This window comes from Gloeophyllum trabeum (genome assembly GCF_000344685.1).
Source record: "Gloeophyllum trabeum ATCC 11539 unplaced genomic scaffold GLOTRscaffold_00002, whole genome shotgun sequence".
Lineage (NCBI taxonomy): Eukaryota > Fungi > Basidiomycota > Agaricomycetes > Gloeophyllales > Gloeophyllaceae > Gloeophyllum > Gloeophyllum trabeum.
The window spans coordinates 549,331-571,812 of NW_006920411.1; the positions used below are offsets into that span (position 1 = coordinate 549,331).

Consider the following 22,482-nt stretch of genomic DNA (forward strand, 5'->3'; position numbering starts at 1 on the left):
GGGCGGCAGGAAGATGCACAGCCACGGGACCCACAGGGACCCACAGAAGCACCTCCGCTACCGCCTCGTGCTACGAGTCACGGCGTCTAATGTCTCATCGTCTAACACAATTAACACTGAATGTTACCCCAGCCCATCCCGTATTATAGTGTCTCGCATGAGCTGTTCCTGTTAAAGCTCTTGTGAGGCTGATCGGACTCGGCGCCGGGACGGCGCGGCTGGTAGCCTCATGGGTCGGACCTGCGGAGCCTTCCAGTATAAGGTAAGGGGATAAACTCCGCGCCTTCCGTAGCTGTTCCTAATCTTGCGAAGGCCTCCTGGATGGTTTTTGCACCCCTCTGCTCAGCGCTGGCGACCCGTACCTAGCATCGAGTCGTCATCTATCGTACTGTCGTCTGTTCGACACGCATACTCGCGTCTCCCTTGGTCTCTATCGTCTCGCTATCGGAATCAAAACATTATTTCTTCTGAAATCGCTCTCTTGTCGACATATCAACCGGTTCTCTTTGACTCGTCGTCCGCGCACAGTTTATTCTCGCCTGTTTTTAGTTGCTTTTCCCGTCACATCGGTCTTCCTTTGTGTCTCGCTGTCGAATATTTACTTGTTCCGGTCGCAAAGAAGAAACGAGAATACGCATTATAGAAAACGCCCAAGAACTGAATCCACGACAATCCATTTCTTCACTCGCTTTGCAGCTGTCACCGTATACGTCCGATCACTTATTCGCTTCCATGTCACGCCTCGACGACTTTGAATACCCACCCGGACTGGGCTACGCGCGCACCAACGCGGACAGAGAGCACGTCCTGCACCAGAGCAACTCGGCCTCGCTCGGGGGCTTCGGGCTGCGAGAGCGCCGGACGAGCCTCAATGGCCTCGGCTACTCCGCGTACAATGTGGCCGCGTCGCTGCCACGATCCAGCGCGCTCCCGGAGCACGACTTCGGCGGCGTCGGAGCCAGTGACGCTTGGGCCGCGATGGGTGTCACACCAAACATGGCACGCCAGGCCACGGCCACCCAGCCGTCTTCACAGTTTCACCACATCCCTCCCTTCAACCACCACCACCACCAGCGCTCCTCTCCCCCCTCCGTGCCCCCTATCCCCCACAGCGCCCCCGGTGCATACATCAGTGCCAACGGCGCAGGCGCAGCCAGTGCGAACCTGCTGAACGGATTGTACGCGCAGACAGCTTATTCGGATCGCGAACGCGACGCGTTCCTGCCACGCCAGTCTCAGCCGGTGCAGTCGTCTCAGATACCGACGCATTCGCCGTCGAATTCACTCAGTCTCAGCTCTGACTCTTACGCCGCGCGCTCTACACTTTGGTGGGGCGGCCTTGAACCCTGGATGGACGAAGAATACGCGAAACAGGTCTGCGGCCTCATGGGGTGGAACCCTACCGAGATACGCGTCCCGCACCCGCCCCCTGACCCAGTCACCGGCCAGCAGGCGAACAACCCAGGTTACTGCTTCCTCACCTTTGCCTCGCCCGGTCAAGCTGCGTCTGTATTAGGGCAGATGAACAGCGGTGCCAACGGACCGATGCTCATGCCGAACTCGAATAAACCGTTTGCGCTAAACTGGGCCTCAAACGTGCCGTCGTCCTCTCTCGCGCCAACGCACACTGCACCGAGCACTGCTCCCGCGAACGGACAGCGCTTCGAGAAGGAGTACAGTATTTTCGTTGGCGATCTCCCTCCAGAGGCGTCCAATTCCGACCTCGTAGCCGTGTTCCGCAACCCTGTACTGGGACTACGGAACGACAGGGAGCCAAAGTTCGTCCGCCCCTTCCTGAGCTGCAAGAGTGCAAAAATCATGCTTGACCCCGTTACCGGCGTTTCGAGAGGGTACGGCTTCGTTAGGTACGTTAAGTCTACAAATGCATAGTGAAAATCCATATTGATCAATTCGTGGGGATAGGTTCACGGACGAAGCTGACCAGCAGCGCGCTTTAGTAGAGATGCACGGTCTCTACTGCCTCTCCCGGCCCAGTAAGTGATTCTACCTGAATATATGCGCATATACTCAGCCCTGGCCTACGTCAGTGCGTATCTCGCCGGCTACCGCTAAATTCAAGCCACCACCGTCAATACCTGGGGCACCCCTTCCATTCCCTTCTGCGTCTCCGACTGGCATCACGCAGCCACAGCAAGGTGTTACTATCGCCGTTCCTTTGCCAGCCACGAATCCGGCCAAGAGCGTGTCTGCCCCTATTGCGTCTAACCCCAACTCCTCTTCCGAGTCGACACCCTCGGTTGGCCACGCCTCTGTGGCAAACACTGCTTCCACATCGGCGACATCTCTCAATTCTCTCTCGACCCCTTCGCTGAGCTCTGGGTCGAGCACAAGCACATCCTTGTCATCACTGTCGTCGGCCCCGTCTGACGACATGCTGAGGATGATCGCGCAGTTTGCAAATACTGCGGCCGCCTCGAACAATTCCAAGCCCAGTAACGCACCGTTGAGTTCTATCACGGCTCCCTTCGCAATGCAGTCCCAGGACCCCTCCGAAACTGGCAACTACCATCTCTCGGAGGAGTCGTGGAAGCACCACGCCCAAGCCCGTGCCATCCTGAGCAATCTTATCGGGCCCAACGGGGAGCAACTTACTTCGAGTGATCCATACAACACTACCGTTTTTGTAGGTGGTTTGTCCCCATTGATCTCAGAGGAGACCTTGCGGACATTCTTCGCTCCGTTCGGCGATATCCACTACGTGAGTATATGCGCGTCCGTAGATGTGCTGTATTACTGACGAGCGGCTGCAGGTAAAGGTTCCCGTCGGCAAGCACTGTGGATTTGTGCAATTCGTGCACAAGAAAGACGCTGAAAGAGCCATTGAGAAGATGCAAGGTTTCCCGATCGGAGGTAGCCGTATCCGTTTGAGCTGGGGCAGGAGTCAATGTCAGGAGTCATTTCTGGTACACAAATGGCGCATATACTCATTTCTCTATCTACAGACAAAGCTGCACAGGCCGCTGCACAAGCCGCCCAAGCTGCTGCCCTGCAGGCGCAGATACAGTCCCAAGCTCCACAGGCAGCGGGCTCGGTGTTGACAGCCGAGCAAGCTTTTCAGGTCCTGGAGAAGTTCGGCCTTACTGCTTTCATCAATAACCCTGCCGCGGTCGTTGCAGCCCTCTCGGAGAACTCTGGGAATGGCTTCGCCAATACGAATGGCAATGGCACGAGTACCAATGGGTCGGGTGAAGATACTCCTAGGAGTGGCATGGACAACATGCAGCCGCAGAGTAATGGCAACAACGGAGTAGGGTATTCGTTCGATAGATACGATCCCAACTCGTATGGGCCACGCATGGACACCAATGTGCCCCCGGCGCGGTCGTCATTCTCGCCGTTCTCCCCGGACCCTAACCTCTTTCCTGAGGAGCTTCGGAATAGGGACTCCTTGACTCCCTCGCGGGCTGAGCCGCTTCCTCACCCATCCAAGAATTACGCGCCGGGTTTCGGGCCGTCCCCCTTGCAGACGCAGGATGCCAACGGACTTGAGAGGGGTAATACCAAGCGTATCTCCCCGATTACTCCTACCTCGGCGCATGCCAACCGACCTTCTGTGTCGCGGTTCAACTCTTTCTTGGGTGGGACCAGCACTCCATTCGACGTCGCCCGCGCTGCGAGTCGGAGCTCTTTCCACGAGCAGGAGAGGCCGAAGGAGGCGGAATCTCGTGAGCATGAGCAGGACCTGATTCAGGACCTCAACGGCACGCTTGCCAGCCTGGATCTCGATAACAGCCAGGGATCTTGGAGAGCGCAGGAGGACCGGACAGGGGGCAGGAAGAGCGGCAGCCCCGGCAGGTCTCACCAATGAGTAGGTCCGGCGAAACTGTGCTCGGCCCCGCACAGAATCTTGATTATTCGGATGTTATTTGGCTTCCGCCGTTGCCGCATCGCTATGGACTTGTCACAGATCCGGGTTCTGCCTTTCCTTTGTCTATGTTACGACCTGAGTCCTTTCGTCACGTTTTCCACGTTAGCATCGTCGCATTCTCAAACCCACTATCGGTCGTGTTTACAACATTTTGTCGACAGTTGCGTTCGTCCTCGTCGTCTATCCCCACTTGGTCTCCCTTTGCAAATCGATGGTCAGGTTTTTCTGTTTGCGGTCCTGTTCTAGCTACTTAGCACATTTCCTGCGCCTCTCCCGTTTTGTCCGCGAAACCGCAGTTTGGTTTACCTGCCTCTCTTCATCTCACCGCTCCGTCGTATACGCGCCTCTTATTCTCGGTTAATGCACGCGAAGAAATCGGTTTATTACATACGCATTGTTTTACGTTTTGTTGTTCAGATCTTTTCGGTATATATGTTTCGTATTGCAGTCGTCATGTCGAGTCCTGGATTTGTATCGAAGTTGCAATGTGTCCTCGGACGATAAATTAGAAATCGAGATGAAGCCCATGCGCATCGGACTGCAGCAATCCTTCGTCTTGAGATTTGAATAGTTGGTAGCGGCGCAGGTCTTGGAATGTAGGAAACCGTCAATCGATGTCGGCGACGGAAGACGGTTCCCAAGAGGCCTGAGCTCCAGTCTCGAACTGGCTGACGAGCGTGGTCTTGGGGGAACGTAGTTCGTCCAGCAACAAGGTGCTAGGGCGCCTCCTCTGCCGCTTCTATATCCTCTGCCCTGACGACTACTTCTTCCACTGCATCGCCGGGAGTATCATGGTCGTTCTGACCCTGTTCTGACCCAGCGACACTCTTATCCTTGGAGTTGCCCGTATGGAACTTCCTCTTGGGCATAACAGCGTACAGCGCCTGTTCCCAGTTACGGGTCTCTACCCACTTTAGCATGATCTCGAACACTTGATTAACTGTGAGGACTTTGCGCGTCGGCAGGTCGGACAGGTAGGTGCCTATGGGCAAGCGGGCGGTCCGAATTCCAGCTGCGTTTGCTTTGTTGAGACATAAGTTCTGATTTACACAACGGAGTAGGTTAGGTTAGGTTAGGGATGCCGTTATGAGGCGATGATTTACCTTGTAGCGGTTGCGGTCAACTATACCACCTATGATATACGTCTCGCCTTCTTTCAACTCGAGCAATTCTTCGGAAGAATCTGCCGTGAGATAGACCACAGATTCCTTCGGTACCTTCGAGCGCACCGTTGGTCGGTCTGCATCTGTGCCTGCCTCCGCGGGTTCCTGGGGGTTAGCCACACCTGCAGGTTTTGAATCTGGGCTTTCTGCATCCCACAGCTTTTCGTAGCCGTCGGTCCACCATTCGGTATTTGTCCACCTCTTGTAACTTGCGTCACCCACGGTTTCCAGTCTGGTTAGGGTCCGGCCGTTCAGACATGTGAAGAGAAGCGATGAGAATGGGTTAGACGAGCGTCGATTAGCACTATATGTATATGCTAGTTGGGAACACAAGGAAGTTATCTCCTATTCATAACGTCAGGATTACATTTCAGGGGCTCAGTGCAGGCGTAGAATAATCGTACTTTCTCGCTCATGAGTTCATCGAAACCCAAGTCGATCACCACTCTGGCTCCGAAAATCTGCTGCTTGCCACCATCGCCTTTCCGGCGTTTCCGTCGCGCCTCCTCTTCCCTCTCCTCGTCCGAGTCCAGTTCTCCGGCGGCACGTTTTTCTGCTCGGATGCGTTTCTTCTCCTTGCGCTGTTCCTTTTCTCGCGCTCTTCTTTCCAGCTTCATGGCCTGAAATCGGGCGGCCTTCGCCAGCTTCTTCTGCGCATTCTTAGATAACGGCTTCGTCTCCTCGGTCAGCGCTGCGGTTTCCATGGTCGCAGACGTGCTTGCAGAGTTCTCCATGGTCCTATGAGCACAAGTCCACCTAGATCGAAGAATAACTCCTCCAACCTAGTACCGCCGGAATATGCCGCGTCCTCGGATCGTCCGAATCGTCGCTCGCCTGGCCTTAGCTTGTGCCACACTGACGTTGCTCTACTGCTTGCAATCATCCTTCATCTCGAGAGATATAGTGTCACCAGAGATGGCGAGCGCCTTGAAAATCCTGACTGTTGCGCCTCGTACTAAGCACACAGCTACGGTCATATTCGTCCACGTGAGTGGATTGGAATCCAGCGCCACATGCAAGATCAGGATGATCGACTCTTGCTGTAGGGACTTGGGGATACAGGTTATGGCTGGAAGCCGGTGGCAGACATGTTCCAAGGCGATCCTGGGCTTAGCCATGTCAAATGGGTGCTCCCTCATTCGTAAGTAGCCTGAGCGAACCGGGAGGGTACTAGGACGGTGAGTATTGAAGTATCTCAATAACGTAGACCGTCAAGGAGGGTAACTGCCAATATGGGAATGGAAATGCCCTCATGGTGCGTCTGTCACCCCAGTGGCATCCATAATCAGTTCTGAGGATATTCATCTGAAAGGTTTGACATCCTGTCCTTTGGCTTCGACTCCCCGGAAGACGAGGAAGGCATGCTCGAGACGCAGCAATCATTGGAGCAACTCATTTCGAACGAAGTGTTGGAAGGCATCGATCCGTCCCGAATTGTCTTGGGCGGCTTCAGTCAAGGGGGAGCCATGTCCTTGCTGACCGGTCTTACGATCGACAAGAAGCTCGGGAGCATCGTTGTCCTCAGTGGTTGGCTAGCTCTGAGGAATAAAATAAAGAATGTTAGTTCCTTGCGCGTCGAAGGCCAGGTCTCAGCAGTGCTGATTAGATCTTGATTTCTTGCAGATGGTGTCTCCTCACGCGAAGTCTGTGCCCATCTTCTGGGGCCACGGGACCAGCGATCCCCTCATCAAGTACCAATTTGCTTTGGACTCGCTGGAGTTTATGAAGTCGAATTTGGAGATCAACACAATAGAACGCAAATCTGCAAGTCCTAACTCTGGTGGTGTGGTCTTCAACTCGTATCCAGGCATCGGGCACTCTACCTCCCAGCAGGAGTTAGACGATCTACGTGAATGGCTGAAGCAGATGTTACCTAAGGAGAGTCCATGAATGATCCCAATTTATCGAAGCATGCTTTCAGAAGGACAGCGTAACTCGAAAGAGATCTAGTGACGAACTAGGACAGCTGTTAAGTTCGATATATGATGTTCATCTAGACGAGAGATTTGTTTGTCAATGTACGGCTAGTTGGTGGGAACAGTGCACCCCACCGTGCATGGTGTGTGTCCTGATCTGACTAAGGCTGACCAGGGCCCATAGCGTCTGATAGCCGTCCGTCCCCCACTCGATATCTGTCCGCCGAAGTCAAAGGTTGATACTTACTGGCCATCGGGATATGCCGCATCCTCGGATCGTCACCCGCCTGGCCTTGGTTTGGTCCGCCGTGACGCTGCTGTATTCTTACGAAAGCGTCCCTAACATCGAGGACTATAGTTTCGCTAGACATGGCCAGTGTACTGCAACCGTTGAAAGTCCTCAGTGTTGCGTCTTGCACCAGACACACCGCTACGGTCATATTTGTCCATGTGAGTGGAATAATGCAATCTATCCACCTTATATGGGATCAACTCTTGCTCCAGGGACTAGGGGATTCCGGCCATGGCTGGAAGCCGGTAGCAGACATTCTCCAAGGCGATCCAGGCCTTAGCCACGTCAAATGGGTGCTTCCTCATGCGTGAGTAGCTGGGCAGAGATGTACCGCTCGCCTGTATTTGTGACGATGTATATCGGAATATTAAGCTAAACGAGATGTAGACCCACGAGGAGGGTGACAGCCAACAGGGGTATGGAGATGCCCGCGTGGTGCGTTTGTCACTGTGACAATATCCTTGCTTAGCATTAAGAATATCTTGGATCGGAAGGTATGACATCGTGGCCTTCGGCGCGGATTCAGACCCTCCTGAAGTTGAAGAAGGCATGCTCCAGTCGGTAAGATCACTGGAGCGGCTGATTGCGAATGAGGTGTCGGAGGGGATTGATCCATCCCGGATTGTCTTGGGTGGTTTCAGTCAAGGAGGAACCATGTCCTTGCTGACTGGGCTTACGATCGAGATGAAACTCGGGAGTATCGTTGTCCTTAGCGGTCGGCTAGCTCTGAAGAGTAAAATCAAAACTGTCAGTTTGCGCCTTGACACAGGATTGCTCCAGTGCTGATCGCCTAGGGTATCCCTGCAGATGCTGTCGCCTCATGCAAAGTCAGTGCCTATTTTCTGGGGCCACGGAACGAGCGACCCTGTTGTCAAGTACCAATTCGCAACGGATTCCCTGGATTTCATGAAGTCACAGCTGGAAATCATCACCATAGACCGGAAATTGGCCAGTCCTACCTCTGGGGGTGTGGTGTTTAACCCGTATCCAGGAATGGGACATTCCACCTCCCAACAGGAGCTGGATGATCTGCGCGAATGGTTGAAGCTGGTGTTACCCAAGGATAGCGCATGAATTATCGTTCAAGAATTTGTCCATAATTCTCTTGCAAGAACAGTGGGAGCGGGATGAAGGGGGACCGCGTAATGCCGTCGAAGTCCACCTCCTCATACAATAGAGAAATACGATGTTCTGCATGTTTTTCTGGAAGGCAAAGGGACGAAGTCCGGTTTATGAGCGCAGGCGTAGTGGAAGAACTTGCAATTGAATGCCACAGTTTGGCCACAGTCACCAGTGCACAGCCTCATCTAACGACTGCACGAACCGCCGGCGTTTGCCGCTCCTCACCATCTCAAAATGAGCGACTATATGGGTCTGCCTTCATCAATAGCTGGCTTCCGTATCATTCCTGTGGCCTACAATTCTACTACCTCGCATATTCTATACGCTCGCAAGCATGTCGGCTCCAAACGAAAGAACTCCACATCTTTACCGGAAGGTCGGACACTATTCCTAGTCAATGTACCCCCGGATGCCACGGAACGAGAAATGGTTCTACTCTTCAAGAATTGTGGTACTGTGGAGAGAGTGGTATTTGACTGGGAAGTGTCTGAACCCGATCAGGACTCTACGACCAGCGACGAGGAAGAAGAGGAAGAGGCTCAGCCGGAACAGCAGCAACCGCGGAAAAGGCGAAAATTGGATAAGGGGAAGAAGGAGAAGCCGCCCGCTGTCGTGCCCTTACCACACAGAGCTCTACGAGTCCTCAGGAAGACAGGGCACTCTGCTCATGTCGTTTTCTTGGACGAATCTTCACTGGAACGGGCGCTGGCACCCGCGGAGAAGCCCCGTCCCTGGCCGACATCATCTGAAGAGCCGCGTGGACTGGCCCACTACCTAGCTTTATACGACTCACTACGACCACCATTAGATGTCGTGCGCGATCATGCGGATACATGGATGGAGATGTTTGACTACGAGCAAGCGAAGAAAAAGCAGAAGTCGGAATATCGCAAAGGCGAGGCGATCGTGGACGAAGATGGGTTCACGTTGGTCACGAGAGGAGGCGCATACGGCCAAACATTGGGTGGAGGCGTCGGAGTGGCGAGCAAGAGGTTCCAGGAGACGGGGCAGGTGTCGAAAAGGAAGAGGAAGAAGAAGGATCCGAAGGAGAAAGAGGATTTTTATGCGTTCCAGAGACGGGAGAAGAAACGGAACGGTGCGTCTGCTTGACCAAACGTGTTGGACGCTGGCTTATTTTTCGATTTTCGTAGAATTGCTCGAGCTCCAAAGGAAGTGGGAGGCAGACAAAGCCAAAGTGGAGGAACTCAAGGCCTCCAAACGATTCAAGCCTTACTGACGTTGTCTCAACTGATGTTTGGGGTTCGGCGGTCCGAGTCCTCAGCTTCATGCAGTACCGACTGCGTTCTACCGTCTGCTACCAACGCCGAATATTACGAGATTGACAACAGTGATACTGTTGAACGATTTGGTTTGACTCTAAGGTTTCAAGATAGACAGTGTGCTCTCCTACGTGCCGTAGATGCAGTGTTAACTTGAATTCCTACGACATGGAAGTGGTGGTACAAGTCAAATCTTACCGTGAGAGCCATGCTGTAATTGTTGTATCGCATACAAGTATTGCCCGATACCCGAGGCGCGTCCGTACTGTTCACCCACGTCTACTCTGTGGCTCGGTTTCTGCTTGGAGAGAACTGGAGTGAATATTTAAAGGTCTTCACATCGAAGAGCCAAGAGAGCTTTATCGCCCGCCACGTCACATGGAGAATAATGGCAAGTCTGGTCAGATAGCCCCAAGACTGGTGGTCAACCCGAGCCAGTATGAGGTGAACGCCGCGAAGATAGCCGAACTAAAGCGAATAGTAGAGGACATGGAGAAGCAGAACGAGACAGGCTATGTGAGATATCAGCTGGAACAGCGGATTCGAGAAGGGATGCAGGCGCAGTGAGTCTCTCCGTGGACAGAGTTGTCCACATATTTGACGAATGCATCGGTGGCAGGGAAATGCTAGCCAAACTTACCGAAGCTCAGGCTACAAATCAGTATGTATTGGTTATGTCGGGGCTGCTACACTGGTTGAAACGACGCATTGTAGACCCGTAGCATCGTCTAGCGCGTCGAACGTGAGCCACTATTCTAATCCCAACATGCCCGTCCCACTCGCCGAGGTCGAGGAATATGCAAGGGTGCCTACTACCGCGCATATTGTGGAGGTGACTAGTCCATCTCAGGTAATCTATTTCCTTCTGCGACCCTCCTGGTCTATTAACTCAGTTCTCGAGCCCGTAGAGCACGCGCGCCACGTCCAGAACGTCAAGCGGCACTACGGTACCCCAGTCCAGCCATGGAAGTGCTGCGTCCCCATCTTTGACAAGCTATGGTCTCAGCGCATCCTCCAGTGGCACCAACCAGCAAATCTATGGTCAACAGCAACCCAATGGCATCCAGTACGGCGCGCATCGTGTAGTGCCCGGATACGGGCAGTATCAAATGCAAGCCGGCAACAACCCTGCATCACAAACCTATGGACAATCTACTGCGGGTGCGTCGACTTCGCAATGGCAGGCTTATGCGGCGTCCAGCTCTTCGTATGGACACGGCCAACCCCAGGTTCAGCATCAAACCGTCAACCCCATGGAACTTTATCGGCGACATTTGTACAACCGGCAGATCCAAATGCAGATGCAGTACGGAATGGCTGCCCAGCAACATCGGGCTGCTTCCGGCTCGAACGTAGACCCGAATAACAGGACTTCATCCAGTTTGAGTGGGGCTTTGGGTCAGGCGACTGCTGGCGGTGCGAGTGCCACAGCACCGTCGAGAACTGTAACTCCGACAGCAACCATCTCCAGTGGACCTTCTTTGCCCTCAAACCGGCTGAATAGCCATCCGAATGGCGCAACTGCAACAGCAGCAACTTCATCCACTGCAACTCCCGCGCACTTTACCACGGAACTTCTGGCACGGCAGTTAAGGGAGGCCTACGCTCACGACCAGCAGAAGAGTCGACGGTCGGCCGCTTCGTCGCCAATTGGAGTACCGAATCGAATGAGTGCTCATCCGCATGCACCCGATGCTGGGCCCAAGCTGGTCCGACCCGAGTCTGCTCAGAGCGCGCAAGCGTCTCAGGGAAACCCTACAACAGCACATGCGAAGCTTGTCACTCAACAAAGACCAGATCATCATATCATGTCACAGTCTCCGAAGTCCTCCGCGGCGTCCATCGCGAATACAGCTATATCATTCGCTCAAGGGGCCGGAGCGCAAGCGTTTAACAACAATGGCGAAGCAGCCACATCCGATCGCTCTCAGCAAGGCAACGTCCCAAAGCCTACTGTATACTATTCCTACCCTGGCTTCCCCTACCAACAGTACCGTTATGCGCCATATCATCAGTATTATGGTTCTACCTCCACCAGCACGGCCAACCAAGGAAACCAACGGCGCGCGCAAATGGAGAATGCGGGTGCCCTGCCCAGTCCCTCTGTAGCCGCTGCTCCTGGGCCAGCTGCTACAAACACCCTAGGGCATCGTGTTTGGGTCGGCTCGCAGACTGCTCCCTCTATTGCGAGACCTAAGAGTCCTCTTACGCCTGCAAAGGCCGAGAAGCGAAGACTAGCGCGAGATATCCTCAGAGCGCTCGGGAAACCCGAATGGCGTGAGCTGGTGGATAAACGCGATATCCAGACCATTGGGGAGGCGTCTATTGTTACGAATTCCGCAACTCAGGCAGAATCCAGAGAGGGCGAGGATGGAGAAGACTCGGAGCCTGAGGCTCCTGGTCAGTCGACAGTGCTCGCGGAAATAGATGGTTCTGCGACAGTAGACTCTTCTCTGGAATCTGGTCTCACCCCTCAAGTTATCATGGCTTCACTCGAAGCAGATGCCGAATCCGCTAGTCCGTCGAAAGTGGATGATGTGAAACGGTCTGATCAGCCTGGGGACCTTGCTATCGCGACGCAGCGGAGTAAGAGTCCTAGATCACGAAACGCTCAGCCAAAACGAAAATGGAGCCCGGGGCTTGCCCTGCACACTGACCAAGGCGAGAGGAAGAGACAGAAGGTGGATGGTGACGTAGTTGAGGAAGAGCGCGACACCTCGCAACCACCGATTGCAGTACTGCTGGACAGCCCCATAGCTGAGTCGGAGACTCGGGATTCCCAGGAGACGGACGAGGGACCTGTCAATCAGAATGTACCCAAGGAACCCTTGGCGGCAAGTCCAGGTATTCCTGAATCTCAGCTACGGTCTGCTAGCACTCCCAGGAAACTTGTCTCGCAGTCGACATTCCCCGCTATCCATGAACGTACGCCTCTATTCCTCCCTTCCCCTGTATCATCACCGTCGAGGAGAGCATCTACCAAAGACGCCGCAGAGCCTCCGCTCGACACCGCGCGGGGTTCTAGTGCACAATCTTCGCCTACCCTACGCACACTGGCGCCGAGAAAGCCGCGGATAGTGCTGGACTATGTTGAGGTGCCTCCGTCGCCGGAGTGGGGTTCGAAAAAGAAAGCAGTAAAGCCAGACAAGTCAGGAAGCAAACGGGGAGAGGCGAGGTCGAAAAAGCAGAGTGTCCGGAAGCTGGCCACTGGCAGCGCTGTGACCGATTCTAATTTAGTAATCATATCTGACGATGAGAGTACCTCGACCGGTCGAAGACGAGGTGGGCTTTGTTGATATATCTGTGCTTGCCGAAGTCTCATCTCCTGTTGCTATTTGATAGTGTCAGTAGTTGAATTGAATGGTGAGTAGAGGCAAAACATTCATTTCGACTGGGCTACGACTCTGAGTAGCTCTGTCCTCTCAGGGGAGCTCGAGGAAAGGGCGTTCGTAGAATCAGCTAGCCGGCTTTGTGCCCGACGCTGTCAGTGGCGGTCATGCGATGCTGTTCTGAACTCTGTCGACAATCTCCTACGTCATCTCCTGGTGGTACATTTGGAGGAGGAATCGGATGGCACTTCTCCCGTAGGTCCCTCTCTTGCTCTCCTGAATGCCGCTGGAACTTCTCCAGGACGGCTCCGTATGTCTTTGGAAAGACTGTCAGAAGAGGTCGTCGGACATGATGGAATCGGACAAACACCTCGAAGCCCATGCCGCGCTGCCCATTCCCTGCGCTTATCAAGGTATGAACCCTTGGATAACTCTGTCCGATTCACACTAACTTACGCAACAGGGTGCGATGTTACTGTGGGCACGGTGTCGGAGCTCGTGCAACATAATGCATCCAAGCATCGGGAAGGCCGGCTCAAGCCTGAAGTGGACCCATTCGACCCACCCCTCCGCCAGTTGGAATCTTTGGAAGACGTATCCAAGAAGCTACCCTCACCACTTTACTCGTCGTTTCTTTCAGTGTCCCCTTGTCCTATATCTCCGTCACGTCATGCACAAATTGGCCCTTGGGTATGGTGCATTCAGTCCAGTGAGACTTATTTATTTTAACATCTTGCCTAGGTTCTACGACGGATATTTGGTCCCGTCAACCTGCAGTATGCTCAGTACAATGCGGCGGCTCCGTTGCGTCCTTCACATCGTCTGGCAGACCAGGACGCAGACCCGAAATCAGTCCTTGCTCGGATAGAAAACTCCAGGCACGACGAGTATGACTTCGCAAAGGCATTCACGCTCGAACCTCCCGATTATTGCGACGACCTTCCGAGTGCCGAAGTTACGGATCTCGTCCGCAACGGTGGACTGGTGTTCTGGGGCCCTGCTGAAGATGACATCGACGTTAAGGAAGAGCAAGAAGATCGCCATGTCACGCAGCCATCACCTCCGCGAAGGTCGCCTACGCAGGATGGGTCTCACATGCCTGGCGAACCAGATGCTGATGCTGCTTCTTCGACATCGTCAGACGAGTTGAGATTACGGGGGCACGCATCCATGGAACAGATGACCATCGCAAGCAGCGGCGGTAACGTCTTCGAGGCTGCATCGCTGCGACCAGCACTATGGAGTGATCATGACGAGGAGGCTGTTGCCATGATGCTCTGAGGCCCTGAGGTCTCCGGATCCCCTCCTCTTTCCCTACTACATATAATAGTCGTAATACAGTTTGCGCCGTGGAATGCACTCTGTCGGTCCTATCTTCCGCAACAGCGTGGGTGATTATTGTAGCAACTTCCCATCGCGTAAAAATGCCAGAAAACAGCGGAAGTGGTTCTGGCGTTGTTGGGATCAGGCACGACAGAAGCTTGATTGGGAACAACGCAGGTCGGTGACGGCCCTTGGAACGCGACCCGTTTCGTCTCATTCCGCTCCTTTCTGTAAAATATCTAATCGTTATGCCAGCCGGCTCTGAGAGCCTCGGTCAGTGTCGCTGGCTTTCATCGATACCATGGCAAGGCCTCTGATATTCAGGTACCCAGCAGGCCATCCAGGTCCCACGTATATTTCACCTCACTCGGCCGAGGTCATCCTCTCCGAAATCCGCCCAATAAAACTCAAGGTCGACGCGCTCGCATCTATCAATGTCTTTCTGGACGAACTGCTCTGGAATGTCCTCAATGCTTCGCGGTCGTTGACTACAGACAAACTGAAGGCGGGCTTGACGAAGGTGCTACCGACACCGCTGGGGAAAGAAGCGTTGCTGGAGGCGGAAGTCGAGTTGAGGGCGTACTGGGAGCGGACGAGTGCTTCTACACCGTCGTCGCCGCACAGGCCTGGAGATGATGAGAAGACGTTCAATCTGGATTTGGCTTTCGAGGTGAGTTGTGTATGTAGCTCCTGGTACTGAGGTCTGAAGGCTGATCTCGCGGCGCTGCAGCTGCTCCGACTCAAGTGCCAGGCGTACTCGACGCTGAACGATGCTGACGAGGATCCGGATGTGGAAACTCGTTTGTACGAGCGACTTCTGTCTGCTGGAGCGCCAGTTTCGCCACCAAAACCCGCGCTTGTCTCTCCTGCTGCATTATACTTGACCGCTATACTTGAGTGCGTCGCAGTTTTTCTTAGGACCCGATCTTGTCTCACGTTCTGTCAATTCTAGGTCAATTTGCGAGTGAGTATCAGAGTTGGTTAGACGCGGTCATTGCCTCATTTCCTGACCTCAGGCATATTCTCTCGAATGTGGGCCGAGTTGCTGCCCGAGATAGCAGCAGAACTACGGCCACTGTGCATGACCTGTACATAGCCCTATGCGAGGATGACGCTATCTATGGCCTCTTCAAGACTATGAAGGGTGAGTAGACATATGTTCTTCAAAGCGTGTGCTTTGACTGATCGTATCAACCATGCAGTTTATGAACAGATAGAGGCCATGTCGCGGCCTCGGCGAAGCAAATCTTTCTCGCGACCGTCAGATAAAGACGGTTCTCCTCTGCGCACAGGTTCCCCCAGCAAAGACTCTCAGGGTCGGCTGCGCTTATCCTCGGACTCATCCACCGCGCATGGCCATTCGAATTTTGGGAATATACCCGCAGCATCTACGTCCCGTCCTTCTTTTGAGAAAGCTCGAGCCTTGAAGATCTTTTCATCTCACAACCGGTCATCCAGCGACCAGAATCGGACTATAAACGATCAAGCGGAAGCCCAGAACGGGCATAAGAAGTCTGATTCCCTTCTCACCAACGGGTCAAAACCATCCTTAGGGAGAGGTAACGATAGGCCAGCCGCGCCTCTGGGAGAGTTCGAGGTTGGTAGCGTTCCTGAGTTGCATCAGCAGGGACTGATTTGTGTTCCAGGATGATGGCGACTCCATGCACTTCGAAGATTTAATGGCTTCGGACACCACCATGAAAGTCTCTTTGACCCCCGACAGACTGAAGACGATGGAGGTATGTCCTCGGCTACTCATGCATATTAGAGAAATCCTCACCTCATTCCTTGCGGTAGATGTATAACAAGGAGCGGAGTCGACGCGAGGGCACTCGGACTGGCAAACCTAATGCGCAGGATGCCGTCAGGCCTGCCGGTAGTGATACCGACGATTCTTCCAGTCTAAACCCAAAACGTTCCCACGGTAACAGACGGCCCGTGTTGCGCCACGTGGATTCTATCATCGAGGACGACGAGGAAAATCATGCTTCACTCCCTAAAGTCGCCCCGCGCGGCAATGGACTTGCTCCTCCCGAACTCATGCCCTCACGTCCTCCTACCTCGAACAACGCGCGTGCGCGCTCGATCTCTACATCTAATGCTGTGAATTCCAGGTCTCAGGCGCAAGGCTTGAATCGCAAAGCGTCACTTAATGTGGTATCTTCGTCCTTCACTGAGTCTCCGGCTCACTCCCAGAAGAAAGACCGGCCAGTGCCCAAGCAACTGGACATGTCAGGTGGAGGCCCGCAACGAACCCGGAAAATTGGTCGGCGACGTGAATCGTTGGACTTAGACGACATCATGAACGGTTCAGACGATGATGACGCAGAGTCCTTGAAACCGGTACCCAAGACGCCCAAGACGCCGAAATCAGCCCATCCAGTCGTATCCAGCACAACTCGAGAGCTTATGGATTTCCTCGCGGAAGGCCCTCCCGACGTGCCCACTCTGCCGAAAACGACGAGTGTGACCTCGTTCGAGACCGCCAGGTCTCCTGGGAGATCATTCGGTTTGAGACGAATGGTGTCCAAGCTGACTAGAGGTCCCTCGACGGAACAACTGAATGGTCGTGACAAGCCCAGCGACGAATTTGGTTCCGGCTCGCTCAGTCGGCGCTTACCTGGTGCGAGTGCCACCAGCGTTTCCTTGTCACAGCAGTCCCTATCTTCCAAGCGGTCCTACTCGAACGTGGTTGTTGCCACCAGACCCCCTCGGTATCCTCAGACTCTTGCTTCGCCTCCATCCTCACCTTCACAAGGCTCGTCAGAGGATGCGAACTCACATTCGCCTCCGTCGTCCTACTCCCGTGGGACCGGCTTGTCCCGCGACGCCAGCGACCTGACTATGACCTCGGTTGCTTCTTCCGTCGTGTCAAGTAGATTAGAGGAGTCTCGGAAGACAGCTTCACCCTCAATCGACGTATCTTCGGTTGCGTCTCGGGGTCAGCGTAAAGATATTTCAATCCATCCGGTAGAAAGATCAGAGGAGGACTCGAGTAAAATCAAGTCTCCCATCCGCGCCTTGCCTACGCCCCCTGCATCTGGATTCAAGGAAGCGGCTACCAAAGATTCACAAGTTAAAGAATCTCTTCCGACTGTGCAGGCGAAGCCGACCAATGAGCGCCCCAAGTCCAAGGGCGGCAGGAACATCCAGGCAACCGCAGCGGACGAACCGGCTGTCCTGGCTAGTCAAGCTGCCGGTAACCTCCCGTCTGTGGATGAGATTCGGGATCTGCGTCGCCTCTTATCCAAAGCCACCTCGGCCGACGAATGTCGCCTACTGATTGATATGTTGTTGGTGAAGTGCGGTTTTTCGTTGGACGAAGATCCTCGAGCGGCATATCCTTCCCCTTCACCATCTATCGATACCCCCCTCCCGTCTCAAGACTCTGGCCTTGAGCAGTCACTAGTGGAGTTACTCCTCTGCGGCAGCGCCGCTGATGTATCTCAGGACACCGGAATCAAGGAGAATAATGACGCCACCGTCTCTCACCAACCCGCCTCTCATACCAATAATTCCTCAGCGGTTCGGAAGCAGAGGCGTGAAGCAACGGACTTCTCGCAGGCGATAGTGCCGCCAGTTATACGCATGGAAGGTTGATATATTGGGTTGGATATTTCTTATTGATCTACTATTTCACTGTTGCTAAGAGGTATATAATGTAATTATCTTTCCTTTCCACGTTTTAGCTTTATGAGCGGTATTCTGTGTATACCGGATTACCCAGGATGACCTATACTTCCATTTCTTGGTTTACCTGAAACTACTATTATGGGCTGTGTACATGTATATAGTGATTCTAATGGACCTCAAGGGAAACAGCAATACCCATAGCTGCTAGCTCAGCACATAGGTACCTGAATACATACGGCACCGCGACAACGTCGAGATCGCCGCCTTTTGACGTGCTGCCTAAGACGTTGACAGAGGATATGGCAACCCTCACGTCGGTCTTGACTGCATTTGACACATTATTGCCGTGCGCCATGGCTTTCCGTTGTCGCTCATCCTCCTGTTCAGCAGCAGCGCGGCAGACCCGACAGTACTCGCCATTTGGTCCCGTGGGTTTAGGAATGCCTGAAGGCCCAATGACGACTTCTCCCAGCCGAATGTCATCGTACCCCAATGAAATTAGGCTTCCACACGTCCGACACACCCAGGCCGTTGAATAGTCCGAGCAATTCATCAACCTATCTTGTAGGAGGAAGGATGTGCCGTGAGCTATAAGTGCATCGCGTTCCATCTCACCGAACCGGATACCACCAGCACGTTTGCGACCCTTCAGAAACGTCAGATTTATCAAACAGAAGGCTACGACGGTGGTCTCACCTTTACCGGTTGACGAGTAACAGGATCGACAGGACCTGTTGTTCGTACTTGGAATTTATCCAAGACCATGTGCCGTAAGCGCTGGTAGTAAACAACACCGATGTATATGTCGGCAGCGAATTCTTGCCCTGTGATGCCGGAATACATTGGCTCATTGCCATAATAATTGTAGCCTGCGGCCAGCAATTGTTCTCCGAAATAGTCGATAGCTGTATCTTTTTCGGAGAATCTGTCGCAAAGAACCATGAGTACTGACGAGAGCACTCGCTGTAGCGACGCACTTGAAAGGGGTCGCGTCTTGGGCTAGACCGTGCATGGCGCCGGCCTTCCCCGCCATACTCTCTACTAACATCCCTATAGTCATTCGACTTGGGAAAGCATGTGGATTGATGATGACATCGGGTTGCATCCCACTCTCTGTGAAAGGCATATCTATGGCAGGCCACTTCTGGGAGCAAACACCCTTTTGGCCGTGACGAGATGAAAACTTGTCACCTATCACGGGCGACCGAGTTATACGCAGGGTGACTTGAATCTTCTGACACTCTGAATCAGCGGCATCACTCCCTAATAACCAGTATGAATGTTTCGGCAACTAGAGAAAAGTACCCGACCCTACCTAGTATGCGGACTTCGTCAACATACGCCACCTCATCGCCCTTGTATTTTACGAAGCGTGTCCGCGCGGTAGTGTCGTCGATGTAAGCGGCAATAGGATCCCCTGGCGAGAGTTGGGTGCCGACGAAAGGATATCCGTCAAGATCAAGGAACTTGCAACACCAGTGTTGCTTATCTCCAGGCTCCGTGCGTATATCATGTCCCAATCCGAAGTGTAATGTAGGGGCCGACATAGAACGGGATGCACCTTTAGCATCCTTCAGGTCGACAATCTGTGACTTGTAAACAGTACCGTAGGCGAACCCTCTTTCGTGTGCGGACTTGTTGAGGATCATGGCGTCTTCCATGTCGTATCCCGTATACGATATGACTGCGACGACAGCGTTCGTGCCGTTAGGGAAGGAGTCCATTCCATAGGTGTTGTGCAACTCGGGTCGGACCACGGGCGTCTGACCGGTCTGCAGTCGGTACAATTTGTTATCTGTTCGATGCTGAAGGGCCGTAGATGGTGTACCCATCGTTTGTTTACCCATCTGGCAAGCAAGTTGAGCAACGAACAGTAAGAAAAGGGCTAGCGCTGACCTGGCACTGATAGATATTCCGCGGACTCTGGGAGGCGAGAATGAGGATAGGAAAATTCCAAGACACATACTACTGACCTGGTTGAAGTCGGAAAAGGGGGTGAGATTCGCGAGTATGGACAAGAAATTCGTGGGTGCATGTTCTACATGGGTCGAAACACCCCGCTCGATTTCCTCCGGTGTACAGGCAATATCCATGTAAACCTGCTCGAAGGAGCCGATCTGATCGTTCCGCGAATTCGCTAGGTACTTAACGGGGCGCATCATTCTCGAGCGCGACGAGAACAAGTATAACCCAGGGTACTGTCCGCCTCTTGACGGCGGCACGTAGCCAATTTCGAGGTCCAAGGGAACATCATGCCTTCCTTCAGTCTTCCATATACGCAGGTTCATTGCGAGCTGCTTAGCTATCTGAGGGCGTGCCCACCCTATGACTCGGCCATCAAGCTGGACGCAGAGATTTTTGGTGCCATCTATTGAAGGCGAGAAGTTTTGTGTCATGCCATGAGCGACTAGGAGGGCCGGTAGATGTGATACCCTTAGCGGCGCTGTAATGATACGACAGGTTCGAGAAAGATGATTCAGAAGACCGCACGGAGCACCATCGGGGGTGTGAACAGGGCAGAGGAAACCTATCACAGTAGGGCGCCATGGTTAGACAGGCCGAATAATGAGAGATTGATGGCCACATACCCCAAGCTTCAGGGAGCAGCTTCCGGACCGCAGTTGTCTTTAGCTCGGCGAAAAAGGCTCCACGATGTATTGATCTGAAATGACTGATGTAGCGCATCCAATTCAGCTTCTCCGCGACGATGGTGAACCCAGATGCCTGTTGCAGATCAAGTCCAGTAGGAGACACGAGATTTCCCGTAGCCAAGAAATTCGACATCTTCGAACCGAGATCGAAGTTCACCTTGCTGAGTACTTTATTGAAGTATCTTGCTGCAAAGTACACAAGGTCAATGTGCGCGAAATTAGGAGAAGGTGGAAAACATACCGTCAAAGAAATCAACTGACGGCTCCTGATTCCTGACGTCCAGCATGATCTGGTTGCGTACTTGGTTCAGGGCTTCTTCAAGACGCTCCTTGATGATCATACCGTACAATGTACCGGGTAATAAGACCTCTTGATGTTGTGGGGAGTCAGGGTTATCCGGAGAACACGACTTAGATACTAGCGAGTAAAGCTTCCTCAACATGAACCTGCAAGTTGTGAGGAGCCGGGATTGATGATGGAAGAGCCAACACCCACAGGAGCATGCGATATTTCTCCCGTGCCTCCTGAATATGCACCAAGACCACTTTTTGTATTAACCAGGCGCCGACGGCCAGGTTGTCCCAGTCCTCGGGCAGTGCTAGGACAACCCGGAACTTGTCGCCGAGATACTCAAGGCACTGGTCGCCGGTATATAGACTGTACATTTTGAAGCTTCGTAATAGAAGCTCGACGCGATCCGTCAAGAAAGTATTTTCATAGTCCTGCATCATGACACCCTCAAAGATCTCTTTGTCGGAGGCACCGACAAGAGCTTTGAGGATTAGCATGATAGGAATGACATACTCCTGTTTCCGCCAGCTGAACCGCAGCATAGCGCTCCCGTTCGAGAGGTAATGCAACGAGTTTGTGACGCTTGTCTGATCCGGGCGTACGCAGCGGATCTGGACGGCGTAGGGAGTATAGGACGGGCCGCGGTTAACAAACGATGGTCGTATGAGCGCGATGACGTGATTGCGCCGCGGTAGGATGAGGTACCGGATGAGACGCTCATTACCGTTGATTATGAAGTACCCGCCAAATTCCTCAGGTTCTTCGTGCTTTTTCACGAGGTCGGCGGAGGATAGTCCGCGAAGATTGCACCGTACTGACTGCATATGTAAATTTGTGATAGACGCGGACAGCAGTCCTAACATGTACTCACTCGAACCATGACCGGCACCAAACCACAGTCTTTGATCACAGAACGCTCGACTTCACCCTGGTGATCCAGTTTCCAACATATTTTTACGGACATACGACCTCGATACGAGGTCAAACGTTCTCGAGCCTAAACGGACTCGTTTAGCTTGTTGCTCAACTGGAGGGATTCTCACAAATTCGTGGTTAGTGGTGACAACTCACCTCGAAAGGGTACACCCTGATATCATTTGCGTGTTTGATTTTTTCTGGGACGCGGGGTTTAGATATTGACACCTGCTCAATCCAAACTTGAAAACGCTCCATGTATCATAGTCAGCTAGCGTGCCATGGCACAGGAGTACTCACAACTCAGACGATTTCCCCAACCGCTCTGCCCGCTTTCAGTGCCTACTTGGCCCGTCCCATCGAACACCACCCTTTCGCCAATATCCCTGACTGCCAAGGATAGTAAACCACGTCCGTCACCATCTCCCTGTGGTAAGCCAGAGTCGTCGAAGAGAGCATCGAAAGATTCGATGTGCGGGGTCACGAATTCATTGAGAATCGGGACAGTGGACCCATCCTTTGGCGGATTACGAAACTTCTTCTCCCTCTCGAGTGTCCTGAAGGTACTCCGGTACTTCGTCGTCGATGGCCCGGCGTCAGGCATCGTTTGCGACTCGCTCGCGGTCACAGTAAATTTCCGTCTGCAAAGCTTATAAGAACCTGCTTTAAAGAGCAAA

General features: G+C 53.3%; 8 protein-coding genes across 8 annotated transcripts; 6 read left to right on the forward strand and 2 right to left on the reverse strand.

Moving 5' to 3' along the window:
- Positions 1-301: 301 nt before the first annotated feature.
- Positions 302-4,750, forward strand: GLOTRDRAFT_135938 (uncharacterized protein). Its single transcript, XM_007863864.1, has 5 exons — positions 302-1,865; positions 1,924-1,994; positions 2,049-2,719; positions 2,772-2,907; positions 2,964-4,750. Exons 1-5 carry the CDS (start codon positions 733-735, stop codon positions 3,827-3,829), a joined length of 2,877 nt encoding a protein of 958 aa, XP_007862055.1. The 5' UTR covers positions 302-732; the 3' UTR covers positions 3,830-4,750.
- On the reverse strand, positions 4,606-5,756 carry GLOTRDRAFT_69968 (uncharacterized protein; the record flags this gene model as incomplete). Its single annotated transcript, XM_007863865.1, has 3 exons — positions 4,606-4,929; positions 4,993-5,397; positions 5,457-5,756. 3 exons carry the CDS (start codon positions 5,754-5,756, stop codon positions 4,606-4,608), a joined length of 1,029 nt encoding a protein of 342 aa, XP_007862056.1.
- A 123-nt stretch (positions 5,757-5,879) lies between these two features.
- On the forward strand, positions 5,880-7,123 carry GLOTRDRAFT_109467 (Phospholipase/carboxylesterase). Its single transcript, XM_007863866.1, has 5 exons — positions 5,880-6,039; positions 6,099-6,193; positions 6,260-6,307; positions 6,365-6,611; positions 6,676-7,123. Exons 1-5 carry the CDS (start codon positions 5,968-5,970, stop codon positions 6,940-6,942), a joined length of 729 nt encoding a protein of 242 aa, XP_007862057.1. The 5' UTR covers positions 5,880-5,967; the 3' UTR covers positions 6,943-7,123.
- A 168-nt stretch (positions 7,124-7,291) lies between these two features.
- GLOTRDRAFT_69972 (Phospholipase/carboxylesterase) lies at positions 7,292-8,489 on the forward strand. Its single transcript, XM_007863867.1, has 5 exons — positions 7,292-7,418; positions 7,473-7,567; positions 7,648-7,695; positions 7,755-8,007; positions 8,068-8,489. The coding sequence occupies exons 1-5, from the start codon at positions 7,338-7,340 to the stop codon at positions 8,332-8,334; spliced, it is 744 nt and encodes a 247-aa protein (XP_007862058.1). The 5' UTR covers positions 7,292-7,337; the 3' UTR covers positions 8,335-8,489.
- Positions 8,490-8,604: 115 nt separating this feature from the next.
- Positions 8,605-9,776, forward strand: GLOTRDRAFT_69978 (uncharacterized protein). The gene is made up of 2 exons (XM_007863868.1): positions 8,605-9,478; positions 9,534-9,776. Exons 1-2 carry the CDS (start codon positions 8,617-8,619, stop codon positions 9,617-9,619), a joined length of 948 nt encoding a protein of 315 aa, XP_007862059.1. The 5' UTR covers positions 8,605-8,616; the 3' UTR covers positions 9,620-9,776.
- Positions 9,777-10,040: 264 nt separating this feature from the next.
- GLOTRDRAFT_135943 (uncharacterized protein) lies at positions 10,041-14,358 on the forward strand (the record flags this gene model as incomplete). Its single annotated transcript, XM_007863869.1, has 9 exons — positions 10,041-10,225; positions 10,282-10,323; positions 10,377-10,512; positions 10,571-12,944; positions 13,005-13,025; positions 13,089-13,246; positions 13,293-13,404; positions 13,455-13,681; positions 13,733-14,358. The coding sequence occupies 9 exons, from the start codon at positions 10,041-10,043 to the stop codon at positions 14,270-14,272; spliced, it is 3,795 nt and encodes a 1,264-aa protein (XP_007862060.1). The 3' UTR covers positions 14,273-14,358.
- Positions 14,359-14,562: 204 nt separating this feature from the next.
- On the forward strand, positions 14,563-17,914 carry GLOTRDRAFT_125259 (uncharacterized protein; the record flags this gene model as incomplete). The annotated part of the gene is made up of 8 exons (XM_007863870.1): positions 14,563-14,587; positions 14,647-14,984; positions 15,045-15,211; positions 15,267-15,278; positions 15,331-15,458; positions 15,517-15,911; positions 15,961-16,053; positions 16,112-17,914. The coding sequence occupies 8 exons, from the start codon at positions 14,563-14,565 to the stop codon at positions 17,912-17,914; spliced, it is 2,961 nt and encodes a 986-aa protein (XP_007862061.1).
- Positions 14,620-22,455, reverse strand: GLOTRDRAFT_109470 (beta and beta-prime subunits of DNA dependent RNA-polymerase). Its single transcript, XM_007863871.1, has 18 exons — positions 22,106-22,455; positions 21,962-22,047; positions 21,762-21,887; positions 21,095-21,708; positions 20,840-21,045; positions 20,536-20,784; positions 19,921-20,474; positions 19,844-19,870; positions 19,263-19,794; positions 18,925-19,210; positions 18,644-18,872; positions 16,112-18,593; positions 15,961-16,053; positions 15,517-15,911; positions 15,331-15,458; positions 15,267-15,278; positions 15,045-15,211; positions 14,620-14,984 (listed from the first exon to the last, which is right to left on the reverse strand). Exons 1-12 carry the CDS (start codon positions 22,407-22,409, stop codon positions 18,114-18,116), a joined length of 3,693 nt encoding a protein of 1,230 aa, XP_007862062.1. The 5' UTR covers positions 22,410-22,455; the 3' UTR covers positions 14,620-14,984; positions 15,045-15,211; positions 15,267-15,278; positions 15,331-15,458; positions 15,517-15,911; positions 15,961-16,053; positions 16,112-18,113.
- Between the last annotated feature and the right edge of the window lie 27 nt (positions 22,456-22,482).